Source organism: Mobula hypostoma, chromosome 23 (assembly GCF_963921235.1).
Source record: "Mobula hypostoma chromosome 23, sMobHyp1.1, whole genome shotgun sequence".
NCBI classification, from domain to species: domain Eukaryota; kingdom Metazoa; phylum Chordata; class Chondrichthyes; order Myliobatiformes; family Myliobatidae; genus Mobula; species Mobula hypostoma.
The window spans coordinates 56,890,367-56,904,707 of record NC_086119.1 but is presented as its reverse complement, the minus strand read 5'-3'; the positions used below and the strand labels follow the sequence as shown (position 1 = coordinate 56,904,707).

The 14,341-nt window shown below is 49.6% G+C and overlaps 2 protein-coding genes across 2 annotated transcripts in view; one reads left to right on the top strand and one right to left on the bottom strand.

Annotated features, from left to right (window-relative positions):
- Positions 1–3,149: 3,149 nt before the first annotated feature.
- On the bottom strand, positions 3,150–12,911 carry snrpd3 (small nuclear ribonucleoprotein D3 polypeptide). Its single transcript, XM_063031689.1, has 3 exons — positions 12,742–12,911; positions 6,553–6,745; positions 3,150–3,333 (listed from the first exon to the last, which is right to left on the bottom strand). The coding sequence occupies exons 1-3, from the start codon at positions 12,865–12,867 to the stop codon at positions 3,272–3,274; spliced, it is 381 nt and encodes a 126-aa protein (XP_062887759.1). The 5' UTR covers positions 12,868–12,911; the 3' UTR covers positions 3,150–3,271.
- A 15-nt stretch (positions 12,912–12,926) lies between these two features.
- gucd1 (guanylyl cyclase domain containing 1) overlaps positions 12,927–14,341 on the top strand; it is a 33,180-nt gene continuing 31,765 nt past the window's right edge. Inside the window, exon 1 of the mRNA XM_063031688.1 lies at positions 12,927–13,084. Within this exon, the coding sequence (XP_062887758.1) occupies positions 13,054–13,084 (31 nt within the window). The 5' untranslated portion in view covers positions 12,927–13,053. The remainder of the gene's footprint in view (positions 13,085–14,341) is intronic.

Here is a 14,341-nt window from a genome sequence, read left to right as displayed (position 1 = left end):
ATTGAGTTTAAGAGCTGAGAGGTAATGTTACAGCTATATAGGACCCTGGTCAGACCTCACTTAGAGTACTGTGCTCAGTTCTGTTTGCCTCACCATAGGAAGGATGTGGAAACCATAGAAAGGGTGCAGAGATTTACAAGGATGTTTCCTGGATTGGGGAGTATGCCTTATGAGAATAGGTTAAGTGAACTTGGCCTTTTCTCCTTGGAGCAACAGAGTATAAGATGATGAGTAGCATTAATCGTGTGGATAGTCAGAGGCTTTTTCCCAGAGCGGAAATGGCTAACACTAGAGGGCACAGGTTTAAGGTGCTTGGAAGCAGGTACAGAGGGGATATCAGGGGTAAGTGGTGAGTGTGTGGGATGGGCTGCCGGTGACGGTGGTGAAGGCGGATACGATAGGGTCTTCTAAGAGACTCCTGGATATGTACACGGAGCTTAGAAAAATAGAGGGCTATGGGTAACCCTCGTAATTTCTAAGGTAAGGACATCTTTGGCACAGCTTTGTGGGCCGAAAGGCCTGTATTTTGCTGTAGGTTTTCTATGTTAGATGTAGTTCACTGGGAGACTTTGGGTCCCCAAGTTCTCCAACATCCAGCACAAAGAGTATAGCACAGCCATTTAAATGGTACAGTAAGAGAGAGGGGAAAAAACAATAAGGAAACCTGAACAGATGCTTTACACAGAGCCGATGCCTCTTCCCAACCAAAGCCTGACCTACTCCCGACAATGGCTGGTCCACTTTTCCCGTCTGTATTTTTATTTAATTTGTAGAGCTGCTGATGCAGTTGATAGGCCCCGTACAATGGACAAATGCCCATGAAGCTCCCTTTTTAAATTAGTGCTGCCGACCTGCTATCACGTTATAATTATACTTGTTGTTAATGTGTAAGTTACAAGAAATATAAATAAGTAAGAGAGCAGAATAGTGAGACCGTGTTCATGGACCATTCCAAAATCTAATGGCAGCAGGAAGAAGCTGTTCCTAAAGCACCGAGCGTGTCACTTCAAACTCCTGTACCTTATCCCTGATGGTCGCAATAATAAGAGGGCATGTCCTGGGCGATGAGGGTCCCTAAATGATTTATGTTGCCTTCCTGAGGCATCGCCTTTTGGAGATGTACTCGATGCCACTGAGCTGGTACCTATGCTGAGTCAACCCTCTGCAGGTTTTGATCCACCATTTCAGGCGGTGATGCAAAAAATGCTGCATATCCAGAGAGTGAGCTCCAAGACATCAACTCGTTCACCAGACACAACAGAATGGGTCTCACATTGAAGATCTGCAAGTCAAGGGTCCTCCAACCTCTCCCCACCAGACCACACTGCCCTCTGGCAATAAAGGTTGAAAGCAAACATAGAAACATAGAAAATAGGTGGAGTAGGCTATTCGGCCCTTTGAGGTTGCACCACCATTCAGTATGATCATGGCTGATCATCCAACTCTGAACCCTGCACCTGTCTTCCCTCCATACCCCCCGATCCCTTTAGCCACAAGGGCCATATCTAACTCCCTCTTAAATATAGCCAATGAACTGGCCTCAACTGTTTCCTCTGGCAGAGAATTTCACAGATTCACCACTCTCTGTGTGAAGAAGTTTTTCCTCATCTTGGTCCTAAAAGGCTTCCCCCTTATCCTCAAACTGTGACCTCTCGTTCTGGACTTCCCCAACATCGGGAACAACCTTCCTGCATCTAGCCTGTGCAATCCCTTTAGAATTTTGTACGTTTCAATAAGATCACCCCTCAATCTTCTAAATTCCAGCGAGTATAAGCCTAGTCGATCCAGTCTTTCATCATATGAAAGTCCTGCCATCCCAGGAATCAATCTGGTGAACCTTCTTTGTACTCCATCTATGGCAAGGATGTCTTTCCTCAGATTAGGGGACCAAACTGCACACAATACTCCAGGTGCGGTCTCACCAAGGCCTTGTACAACTGCAGTAGTACCTCCCTGCTCCTGTACTCGAATCCTCTCGCTATAAATGCCAGCATACCATTCGCCTTTTTCACCGCCTGCTGTACCTGCATGCCCACTTTCAATGACTGGTGTATAATGACACCCAGGTCTCGTTGCACCTCCCCTTTTCCTAATCGGCCACCATTCAGATAATAATCTGTTTTCCTGTTTTTGCCACCAAAGTGGATAACCTCATATTTATCCACATTAAATTGCATCTGCCATGAATTTGCCCACTCACCTAACCTATCCAAGCCACCCTGCACCCTCCTCACAGCTAGCACTGCCGCCTAGCTTCGTGTCATCCGCGAACTTGGAGATGCTGCATTTAATTCCCTCGTCTAAGTCATTAATATATATTGTAAACAACCGGGGTCCCAGCACTGAGCCTTGCGGTACCCCACTAGTCACTGCCTGCTGGGAAACGAGTGCCACTCGTCACTGCCTGCTGGGAAATGAGTGCCACTCCACATCTTGACAAAGGAAGTCATGGATGACGTTCACCATTGCTGCCAGTGGAGGTTTTGACCAATTCAGGAGTGTCTGAGGATGTTCATCTCAGAAGCTGGTGCAAAGGTCAGCCCACCAGGCAGCAGTGATGCTAGCTGTCCTTTCTGCTCCTGAGACTTGGACCAGCTACAGCAGGTGTCTCCACAAATCCTCCAATTTCCCTAGGCAGAATCAGCGCTCTCTTCCAGGCCAACATGCCCCAGTTGCTTCGAGTTGGCTCTGTTCCTCCCATGCTCAGTACTCTTCAGGCACTCCACCCATAAGACATAGGACCTAAATCCAACAAACCTGGAGTGGAAGAAAACCATTTTCCATCCCGAGGGATTGTTTAAATGGTGCAGGGCAACCAGGAAGTCACCAGGTGCTGCAAGGCCATCCCCATTCTCAATGATGGTACCCGGCATGCCAGTGCTCGATGTTCAGCTGGAAGTGTAGATAGTCCCAGCTCAGCCTCGTCCCAAGGTCTGCAGGACCTCAGACGCTGTCTACAGCCAAGTCCTTGTGACCCGAAGGGCACTGGACACCGCTGTAGTGCTGGAGACTTGACACTCCAGAACTGGCTGTGCCTCCAGCCGAGTGGTGCCGGAACAGTCAGAGCACTGGCATCTACCCCAGTGTGGTGTGCCCCATGTATTGCGCAGAAACAGTTGCTGATACTTCACCAACGACGTGAGACCAAGCAGAGTTTATGGAAAATGTTTATTATCAACCAGACACAACATAACAGACTCAGAGTACATTATTATATAACAAACGTGTCGCATCGTCCTGGAAACGCTTCCGCCAGGTGGCTAGGAGGACCTCACCTCCTCTTCTGGAAGATGTTCCCTCGGCCCATACCACGGCCTCTTCCTCGTGCAGCCACTATGGAGAGAAACAAACATCAGGATCCACTACTTTCCTTTCTATCAGGCACGTCTTGAGCCCTCTTCCCACAGTTGTCGAACCAAGGCCCACATCTCTCAGACTCCCAACTATCTGCATGGATCACGGGGCAGCTGATGTCCTTCCTAACGCTGCTCCGAAATCAACAACAGTAGTGACTCTGCTGCTGGTCTGGGCTGAAAAGCCCAGCACTGACACAGGAGCTAAAACAAGCAGACCTACCTGTCCCATTTTGACTCAGATCCTGCGCTCCCGTGAGTCCTGTGAGTCCTGTGAGTCTCCACCTGTTTCCAGAGACTCACTATGCCCACGTTCTCCTCACCTCTATCCTGAATAGCAGACCCACTATGCTGAGACAGCTCAGCCAGGGAAGTTCTCATCCCAGCATCTCCTGTCAAGCCATGACAATTTTCAGTTGTCATTCTCTAGAATTCAGATCAGGCCCCCTTGCATAATCTTTCACCCCCCCCCCCCCACCCAGCGATGACCCCTCACAGCACTCCCTCCACTGAAAGCACTTCATTCTTTGGGCAGGTTGCCAGGGTCTCACTGCCTCTGCTTGTTCTCAAATCCTTCCCTAAATACCGTTTCCCTACCCTGCTGCTTGCTAAAGCACACATTAACTATGCCTGTACAATGGCCAGGTACTAATGAACACAAGCATCTGTCAGTATCACTAAATGTGCACTAAGACTTGAAGCTGCTAGTTCCACCTGCCTTTCACTGCCCCCCCCCATGACCCTTCTTTCATCAGCTACCAACATGTTCCTCTCTCCACCTTCATCCTCTCTTCCACCACCTAGCTTCACCTGCCTCCACCTATCTGCTCTATCAGCCCATCATTCCTCACCCCTCTCAGACAATCTACAGGTCCCTGTCTCAGCCATCCCCTCTCCTCTCAGCCCATCTACAGGTCCGTCTCAGCCATCCCCTCTCCACTCAGTCCATCTACAGGTCCCTGTCTCAGCCATCCCCTCTCCTCTCAGCCCATCTACAGGTCCCTGTCTCAGCCATCTCCTCTCCTCTCAGTCCTGATGCAGGTCCCTGTCTCAGCCATCCCCTCTCCTCTCAGCCCATCTACAGGTCCCTGTCTCAGCCATCCCCTCTCCTCTCAGTCCTGATGCAGGTCCCCGTCTCAGCCATCCCCTCTCCTCTCAGTCCTGATGCAGGTCCCCGTCTCAGCCATCCCCTCTCCTCTCAGCCCATCTACAGGTCCCTGTCTCAGCCATCCCCTCTCCTCTTAGCCCATCTACAGGTTCCTGTCTCAGCCATCCCCTCTCCTCTCAGTCCTGATGCAGGTCCCCGTCTCAGCCGTCCCCTCTCCTCTCAGCCCATCTACAGGTCCGTCTCAGCAATCCCCTCTCCTCTCAGTCCATCTACAGGTCCCCGTCTCAGTCATCCCCTCTCCTCTCAGTCCATCTACAGGTCCCTGTCTCAGCCATCCCCTCTCCTCTCAGTACTGATGCAGGTCCCCGTCTCAGCCATCCCCTCTCCTCTCAGCCCATCTACAGGTCCCTGTCTCAGCCATCCCCTCTCCTCTCAGCCCATCTACAGGTCCCTGTCTCAGCCATCCCCTCTCCTCTCAGTCCTGATGCAGGTCCCCATCTCAGCCATCCCCTCTCCTCTCAGTCCTGATGCAGGTCCCCGTCTCAGCCATCCCCTCTCCTCTCAGCCCATCTACAGGTCCCTGTCTCAGCCATCCCCTCTCCTCTCAGTCCATCTACAGGTCCCTGTCTCAGCCATCCCCTCTCCTCTCAGTCCATCTACAGGTCCCTGTCTCAGCCATCCCCTCTCCTCTCAGTCCTGATGCAGGTCCCCATCTCAGCCATCCCCTCTCCTCTCAGTCCTGATGCAGGTCCCCATCTCAGCCATCCCCTCTCCTCTCAGCCCATCTACAGGTCCCTGTCTCAGCCATCCCCTCTCCTCTCAGCCCATCTACAGGTCCCTGTCTCAGCCACCCCCTCTCCTCTCAGTCTTGATGCAGGTCCCCGTCTCAGCCATCCCCTCTCCTCTCAGTCCTGATGCAGGTCCCCATCTCAGCCATCCCCTCTCAACCCATCTACAGGTCCCTGTCTCAGCCATCCCCTCTCCTCTCAGTCCATCTACAGGTCCCTGTCTCAGCCATCCCCTCTCCTCTCAGTCCATCTACAGGTCCGTCTCAGCCATCTCCTCTCCTCTCAGTCCATCTACAGGTCCCTGTCTCAGCCATCTTCTCTCCTCTCAGTCCATCTACAGGTCCCTGTCTCAGCCATTCCCTCTCCTCTCAGCCCATCTACAGGTTCCTGTCTCAGCCATTCCCTCTCCTCTCAGTCCTGATGCAGGTCCCTGTCTCAGCCGTCCCCTCTCCTCTCAGTCCATCTACAGGTCCCTGTCTCAGCCATCCCCTCTCCTCTCAGTCCATCTACAGGTCCGTCTCAGCCATCCCCTCTCCTCTCAGCCCATCTACAGGTCCCTGTCTCAGCCATCCCCTCTCCTCTCAGTCCATCTACAGGTCCATCTCAGCCATCCCCTCTCCTCTCAGCCCATCTACAGGTCCCTGTCTCAGCCATCCCTTCTCCTCTCAGTCCTGATGCAGGGCCCCGTCTCAGCCATCCCCTCTCCTCTCAGTCCTGATGCAGATCCTCGTCTCAGCCATCCCCTCTCCTCTCTCAGTCCATCTACAGGTCCCTGTCTCAGCCATCCCTTCTCCTCTCAGTCCTGATGCAGGTCCCCGTCTCAGCCATCCCCTCTCCTCTCAGCCCATCTACAGGTCCCTGTCTCAGCCATCCCCTCTCCTCTCAGTCCTGTTGCAGGTCCCCGTCTCAGCCATCCCCTCTCCTCTCTCAGTCCATCTACAGGTCCCTGTCTCAGCCATCCCCTCTCCTCTCAGTCCTGATGCAGTGTTTCCACCGCCAACACCTTGGATACTGCCCAACCCAGAGCCCCTCCAGCTGCCTGGTTACTCCAGATTCCACATTTCCAGGTTACATTTCATCATGATCCAAAGCCCAAACTTTCTGCAGATGCTGAAAATGTGAAATTAAAAAGAGTGCTGGAGAACCTCAGGAAATGTCTGTGGAAAGAGAAGCTGTTAATGCACAAGTCGACGGCCCAGCAGGTTTGGAGTGAATCTGCTGGTGGAACACAGTGCCGTCAGGGACACAAATAGCAAATGACGTCAATTCTGTCAGCCTGGCCGGAGAGGGCAGGTTCACCCACCTTGAGCTTTGAGAATAGCAGCCTTCCCTCGGCCAGCCCCTGTGCCCTGGTTTTTGTTCTTCATACTCTTTAACATTGGAGCGTTCTTCAGCATGTCTGGTAAGATCAGGAAGCGGATCTTGCTGCCACGGATGTAGACCTGCTCCAACTGCGCCACACGGCCGTCCCTGTACGTGACGGTGATGTTGGACATCTGGGAGGGGAGGAGAGGACAGCACTGGGTCAGTATAGGCAATGAGGTCATAGCATCACCCACATGGGCAGCCAGATCTGAAACCCCACATGGAATCAGCGTCAGCAGCCATCATTGGAAGAACGGGACACTGGAGGTTGAGAAGGTAATGGCCACTGGCAGCTTGTGAATCAGCCTGCAGAGGCTCGGGTGCAGAATGACTCCCGAACCTCCCCCCACGGCCCCAGCGCCACATCGCGGAAACGGAGTCAAAAGGCAAGTGCTTCTGTAGAACAACTCCAACTCTTCAGAGTTGAGGAGTGCAGTGCACACATTCAGGGCATGATTAGGGTAAAGATAAAGACAGTCACTGTTGAAAGGCAAACCCAGTGAATGCTGGTTGTGCAGATCCCTCAGCTGTGGTCAGTATGGATCTTGGCAAAGAGCAACAGCAATTCACACACCAGCAACTGGTTGCATTCAGAAATCTCTCCGTGCTAATAACTGCTTTGTTCACAAGGTCCAGGGTAATGCAGCAGAATATCCAGCCACCTGAGCATGCAGAGATGAGATGGTACCCTGATGGGATGAACAATAAACAGAAGGGGAAGAAGGCTGTAGTGTTTTCATGGACCTTGTATACTGAGCAGAACTGGGAACAATCTCTGCCCCCAAACTGAAAATGGGTCAGTTTCTGAAGCACTTGAAACACCCAGTGGTTTTTCCATCTTGCACTGAAGTCTGGTCTGATCCTGGCACAACTAGCCCAAAAAGACCGAGAAAGACCAGGCCCAGTAAATGACAGTAATGACAGGTGAAAGCAGGCAACCAAAAACCAGCAGAGTCGCAGATTCGAGAAATTATAACAGAAAGCAGGTCAGACAGTTTCTGTAAAAGTCGGTAAGAATGCTACGGTTCGCAGTGAAACAGCTCTGATGGACAGCCAGTGAACTTTATGCACACTGACCAAAGATGAATGGGCAAACAATGTGGTCTGCAGCATTAACTCTCATTTCCCCCCCCTCACGTGGCAGCTCAGCCCGGCTAAATGACAGGCCCCAGTCTGTAAACAGACAAACACTCCGCAGAGCCTATGCAGCCTGACCAGGTCAAACTGTAGTTCCAGACGACAGGAGCACAGCAGCTGGAATGAATTTGAAACCCACTGCTGTTCTGTCAGTCCTTGTCCACTCAACTCTTCCTCACCACACTTCCCACTCTGTGCACACACTACCTCTCTACCCCCCAGGCCCTTTAGCAATGTTGGTTAAGGATAAGATTAACACAGAAGTGAGGAAGGATACTGGCTCAGGTAATGTGGAATCGGTAAAATATCAAGGATCAGAAAACATTGGTTGGATTTGAAAGCTGCGGTGGCGTTGACAATGGAGTAGCAGCACATGCAACAGGAGTATGACACTGAAACACCGGTTTCAGCAGAAATTCCCAGAGTGTGTTGGACTGGTTTTCTGAACAACTATATCGAGGAACTATATCATATGATGAAGGACTGGATCGACTAGGCTTATACTCGCTGGAATTTAGAAGATTGAAGGGGGATCTGATTGAAACGTATAAAATCCTAAAGGGATTGGACAGGCTAGATGCAGGAAGATTGTTCCCAATGTTGGGGAAGTCCAGAACAAGGGGTCACAGTTTGAGGATAAAGGGGAAGCCTTTTAGGACCAAGATTAGGAGAAACTTCTTCACACAGAGAGTGGTGAATCTGTGGAATTCTCTGCCACAGGAAATAGTTGAGGCCAGTTCATTGGCTATATTTAAGAGGGAGTTAGATATGGCCCTTGTGGCTAAAGGGATCAGGGGGTATGGAGAGAAGGCAGGTACAGGGTTCTGAGTTGGATGATCAGCCATGATCATACTGAATGGCGGTGCAGGCTCGAAGGGCTGAATGGCCTACTCCTGCACCTATTTTCTATGTAACTGGAGAGCAGACTGGGTGATGAGAAAGAATTATTTGTTAACTTTGTTATGCAAAGTATCTTGGAGAGGAGCAACATAAAACTTCAGAATTCTTTGTAAAACAGAGATTGACGCAGTTGATTCAAGAACAGGATGGCAAATCCAAATAAAAAGCAAATGTAATTTGGAAGATCATCTCTTACGGGGTTGAGTGGATCAGCAATGTGAGCATTTAAGGATCACACAGGTGAACGACAACAATTGCTCATTCTGTTCAGTACAAAATTAAAACACGGGGGAGTGGGGGCACAGTGTCTAACAAGGAAAATCAGGGAAACTACCACATTCAAAGCTGGCCGGTGGTGTAGTGGAATCCGCACTGGACTTCGAGGCCAGTGGCCCTGGGTTTGACGTTCCCATCTGTGCTGGGTTGCGCCCTCATAAAAAACAAGACAAATGCTAAAAAAAACGGCAAAAAATACCAGCCAAAGGCCACATGGCACAGAGAGGAACAAGGAGACGTATACAAGAGCAAGAAACCCAAAGACTAGGAAAAGCAAAGGAACACTGGGATGAATTAGCTGTGGGAAAGGATAGAGAACACACTAGCTGCCTGATACAGCAAAAAATTAATGAAGACAAGTGCAAATCCTTGTAGTCTGAAGTGGGAACAGATGGAACTATAGATCAGATGAAGAAATGCTTTGGTTTGATCTCAAAAGGGAATAGAGGTAACCTTGCAGAGATATCAGTAAAAAGGAGGAGCTGAGGGACCCATGCTGGACAGCTCAATAGTCATGGGGGGTGAAAATGCGGTGGGAAGGGACCTGGGCAGTACAGCTCCATAAGACATAGAAGCAGAATCAGGCCATTCAGCCCATCGAGTCTGCTCCGGCATTCTACCATGACTGATCCCGGATCCCACTCGACCCCATACACCTGCCTTCTCGCCAGTTCTTTGATGCCCTGACCAATCAGGGAACGTTCACCTTCCACTTTAAATATACCCACGGACTTGGCCTCCACCACAGTCTGTGGCAGAGCATTCCGCAGATTCACTACTCCCTAGCTAAAAAAATTCCTTCTTACTTCTGTTCTAAAGGGTCGCCCCTCAATTTTGAGGCTGTGCCCTCTAGTTCTGGATAACCCCACTATAGGAAACATCCTCTCCAGATCCAGCCTATCTAGTCCTTTCAACGAGAACCCAACCCATTCTAGGGAGTACAGGCCCAAAACTTCCAGATGCTCCTCGTATGTCAAACCCTTCATTCCCAGAATCATCCCCGTGAACCTCCTCCGAACTCTCTCCAATGACAGCACATCCTTTCTGAGATATAGGGCCCAGAACTGCTGACAATACTCCAAATGTGGCCTGACAAGTGTCTTATAAAGCCTCAGCATTATCTCCTTGCTTTTATATTCTATTCCCATTGAAATAAATGCCAACATTGCATTTGCCTTCTTTATCACAGACTCAACCTGTCAATTAACCTTCTGGGAGTCTTGCACGAGGACTCCCCATTTAGATAATAGTCTGCACTATTGTTCCTTTTACCAAATTGCAATATCATACATTTCCCAACACTGTATTCCATCTGATACTCTTTTCCCCATTCTTCCAATTTGTCAAAGTCCTGCTGCAATCGCATTGCTTCCTCAGCACAACCTACCCCTCCATCTATCTTCGTATCATCTGCAAACTTTGCCACAAAGCCATCAGTTCCATTATCTAAATCACTGACAAACAATGTGAAAAGTAGTGGTCTCAATACTGACCTCTGAGGAACACCACTAGTCACCGGCAGCCAAACAGAAAAGGCCCTTTACTCCCACTCGCTGCCTCCTGCCTGTCAGCCATTCCTTTATCCATCCAGTATCTTTCATATAACACCACAGGGTTTTATCTTGTTAAGCAGCCTCATATGCAGCACCTTATCAAACGCCTTCTGAAAAATCTAAATAAATGATGTCCACTGGCTCTCCTTTGTCCACCCTGCTGGTTACTTCCTCAGAGAATTCTACCAGATTTGCCAGGCAAGATCTCCTTTCAAAAAAATCATGCTGACTTTGACTTATTTTATCTCCAAGTACCCCAAAACTTCATCCTTAGTAATAGACTCCAACACTTTCCCAACCACTAAGGTTAGGATAACTGGCGTACAATTTCCTCTTTTGCCTTCCCCCCTTCTTAAAGAACGGAGTGACACCTGCAATCTTCTGGACCTCAGGGACTATGCCAGAGTCAGGTGATTCTTGAAAGATCATGACCAATGTATCTGTTATCTCTTCAGCAGCCTCTCTCAGGACTCTGGGATGTTATCCATCTGGTCCAAGTGACTTATCCACCTTAAGACAGGGGTCCCCAACCGTTTTTGCACCGCGGACCGGTTTAATATTGACAATATTCTTGCGGACCGGCCGACGGGGAGGGGGTGGGGGGTGTTCAAGTAGGGTTGCCAACTTTCTCACTCCCACATAAAGAGACAAAAGTAGTAGTCAAGTACGGGACACTTGTGTTTACCCCAAGAAAGACTCCCATGACCATGAAGCCTTGCACGGGCTCCTGTGTGCGCATGCGTGTACGTGCCGATTTTTTTTCCTACAAATCGGTTTTGACTTAATCTTCCCAATTCTGTTAAGTGAAACTACACTGTACATTGTTTCTACTTTATATAGGCTGTGTATTTATATCATTCCTGCTTTTGCTGTATGTTAGCGTTATTTTAGGTTTTATGTGTTATTTGGTAGGTTATTTCAAGTTCCACAGTGCGTGACAGGGAATGAGTAAAGGTGCAGCTGACTCATATAGTTTCATATCGCCAAATCATATTGTTTCCTCGCGGCCCGGTGGTTGGGGACCACTGCCTTAAGACCTTTTAGTTTGCCTAGCACTTTTTCCTTCGCAATAGCAATGACACTCACTCCTGCTCCCTGACACTCACAGACCTCTGGCAGGCTGCTCATGTCTTCCACAGTGAAGACTGAAGCAAAGTACCCATTAAGTTCATTTGCCATTTCTTTGTCCCCCATTACTACCTCACCAGCATCATTTTCCAGTGGTCCAATATCAACTCTCACCTCCCTCTTACCCTTCATATAACTGAAAAAACTTTTAGTATCCTGCTTTATATTATCCGCTAGTCTGCCCTCATATTTTATCTTTTCCCTTCTTATAGCTTTTTTAGTTGCCTTTTGTTGGATTTTAAAAGCTTCCCAATTATCCAACTTCCCACTCACTTTTGATACCTAATATGCTCTTTCCTTGGCCTTTATACAGTGCTTCAGTTGCCTACCCCTGCCATTTGAGAACTTCTTCCTCTGGAAAACATCTCTATCCTGCATTTGCGAACTATTCCCAGAAACATCAGCCATCTCTGCTGTGCTGCCATCCCCGCCAGTATCCTCCTCCAATCCACCCGGGCGAGTTCCGCTCTCATGCGTCTGTAGTTCCCTTTATTTCATTGTGATGCAGATACATCTGACTTACGCTTCAATTAAACACTAAACAATACAGCAAAACTGGCCCTTGAGCCCATAATGTTCCGATGAGCTAAAGTAATCCCTCTGACTACACAACGTCCCTCCATTGACTTCACATTAACGTGCCTGTGAAACATCTCTGTGGTACTACCTGGTCACATCTCCTTTTAACTTATCCCCATTCACCCCAAATGCACAGCCTCTCATATATTAACCCCAGGAAAAAAGACACCAGCTGTCTATATGTATCTCTCATAATCTTCTAAACAGAAGAGGTTTGCCCTCAGCCTCCACCACTCCAGAGTAATCAACACAAGCTTGTCCAACCTTTCCCTCCAGCCCATGCCCTCTAATCCAGGTGGCATCCTGGTGAACATCTTCTGCACCCTCCACATCCCTTCTGGAATGGATGACCATTATAGAATTGAATGCAATACTCAAGATTCAGCCTAATCAGTTATCTAAAGCTGCAACTCGCAACTCCTGAACTAATAAAGACGAAGGTCCTGCACCACCTTTGCCTCCCTGTGAAAGTGCAGCCGCTGCCGGTGCGGCCCCGAGATCCGCCCGCGCAGCAGCGCCGTGAATGGTCCGGCGAGCACCCCAGGACGACGCACCTGGCAGTTCATGTTATCCTCGGCCTCGATCAGCTTGCCCCGGTACACCTCTCCGGTGTTGGTCTCGCATGTCACCACATGGCCCTCGGCCTCGTGGAGCACCTTGATGGGCACCCCGATCGACATTGCGCGCTCCTGGCTCCCAGCTCCCAGACTACAGCGCGGCGCCGCGCGTCACGTCACGTCCGGCGGTCCCCCGGCGCAACCTTCCCCCGATAGGCTGGGTTCGGAAGGATTCGGCCCGGGGGAAGGGGCGCCAGCGCCGGTGCCAGTGGAGGATCTTCCCGCGGGCGGGCTGCTGTCGCGGCAGCCATGAAGCCGAGTGAACCCAACATCTTATCGAGTGAGTTGGAGGTCCGACTCCGGGGAGCGGCGGGGCGGGGATCAGGAAGCCGCTGGGTCCCGATCGCAATCTCACTCTCGTTCTTTTAAATGGCAAAGAGCACAGGCCCGAGTGTTTACCCTCGCCGCCAGGGCAGTTCCCCCGTGACTGGGAGATCTCTCCAGGGCGTGGTCTCACCGTACCCCCACACAGCTGGGCTATGTACTCTCCGATACAGCCATCTGTTTTCCATGTCCGGGCTCTTGGCTTGTTTGTTACGGTGAATGGCATCGTTTGCCTTAGCTGGGGGCAGCCCGCATTCTGGTACCAACATAACATGCCCACAGTGCTCAGCAGAGGAAGAACTACAGCACACACCCCTTTCCCCTCCACCCATGTCCTTCTCAGAAGCTGAGCTGCCTCCGCTCTGGACACCCAACCGCTATCATGTTTAATAATTTCAAGTGTGCGACCTTGAAAGGACTTTGATATCAAAGTTCTCCCTCTTCTAGTTGTAACTTCACAACACATCTTTGCTGACTTCACTCAATTCTAAACCCCTTTCACCACTTTTTTTTTATTAAATGCAATCGTGAACAATAGCCAGATCAGAAATGCTGATCAAGTCAGCGAGTTCCCAAAGAGAACTCGGACAGGCCAGTCAGATGGTTCACTGCTGCTCAGCGATAGAACCCAAAAAAAATCATGGGTACAATTAAGAAACATTAAAAAATAACATCTTTAACATTTACTGTACTTCTAGTATGTAGTTTCCTACTTTCCTTCTCATTCTTAAATAGTTGTTAGAGTGGCTACTTTCTGATCCGTGGAAGCTGTTTGAGACATGGTTTTTTAAAAAAAATCCCGTCCAATGCATCCACTTCCTCCTCCTTCAAGACCCTGAGTGTGAGAGATTGCGATTCATGGCTTTTAAAGTTTCTGGCATAGTTTCTTTCCTTTTATTTACCTACACGTTCTGTCTCCTACTTTGCTGAGTGGTTTGCTCTGGGAAGGCATGAAAGTATTTAATTTCTCTGACTGTCTGTAAGGATATTGCATTGACTTTTGCTCACAAGAGAAAACCTGAGATGCTGGAAATCCAAGCAACAAACACAAAATGCTGGAGGAACTCAGCAGGCCAGGTAGCATCCATAGAAAAGAGTATTTCAGGCTGAGAACTTTCAGCAGGACTGGGAAAAAAAAAAGATGAGGAGTCAGTTAGGAGGGGAGGGAAGGAAGAAACACAAGATGATAGGTGAAACCGGGGGTTGGGGGGGG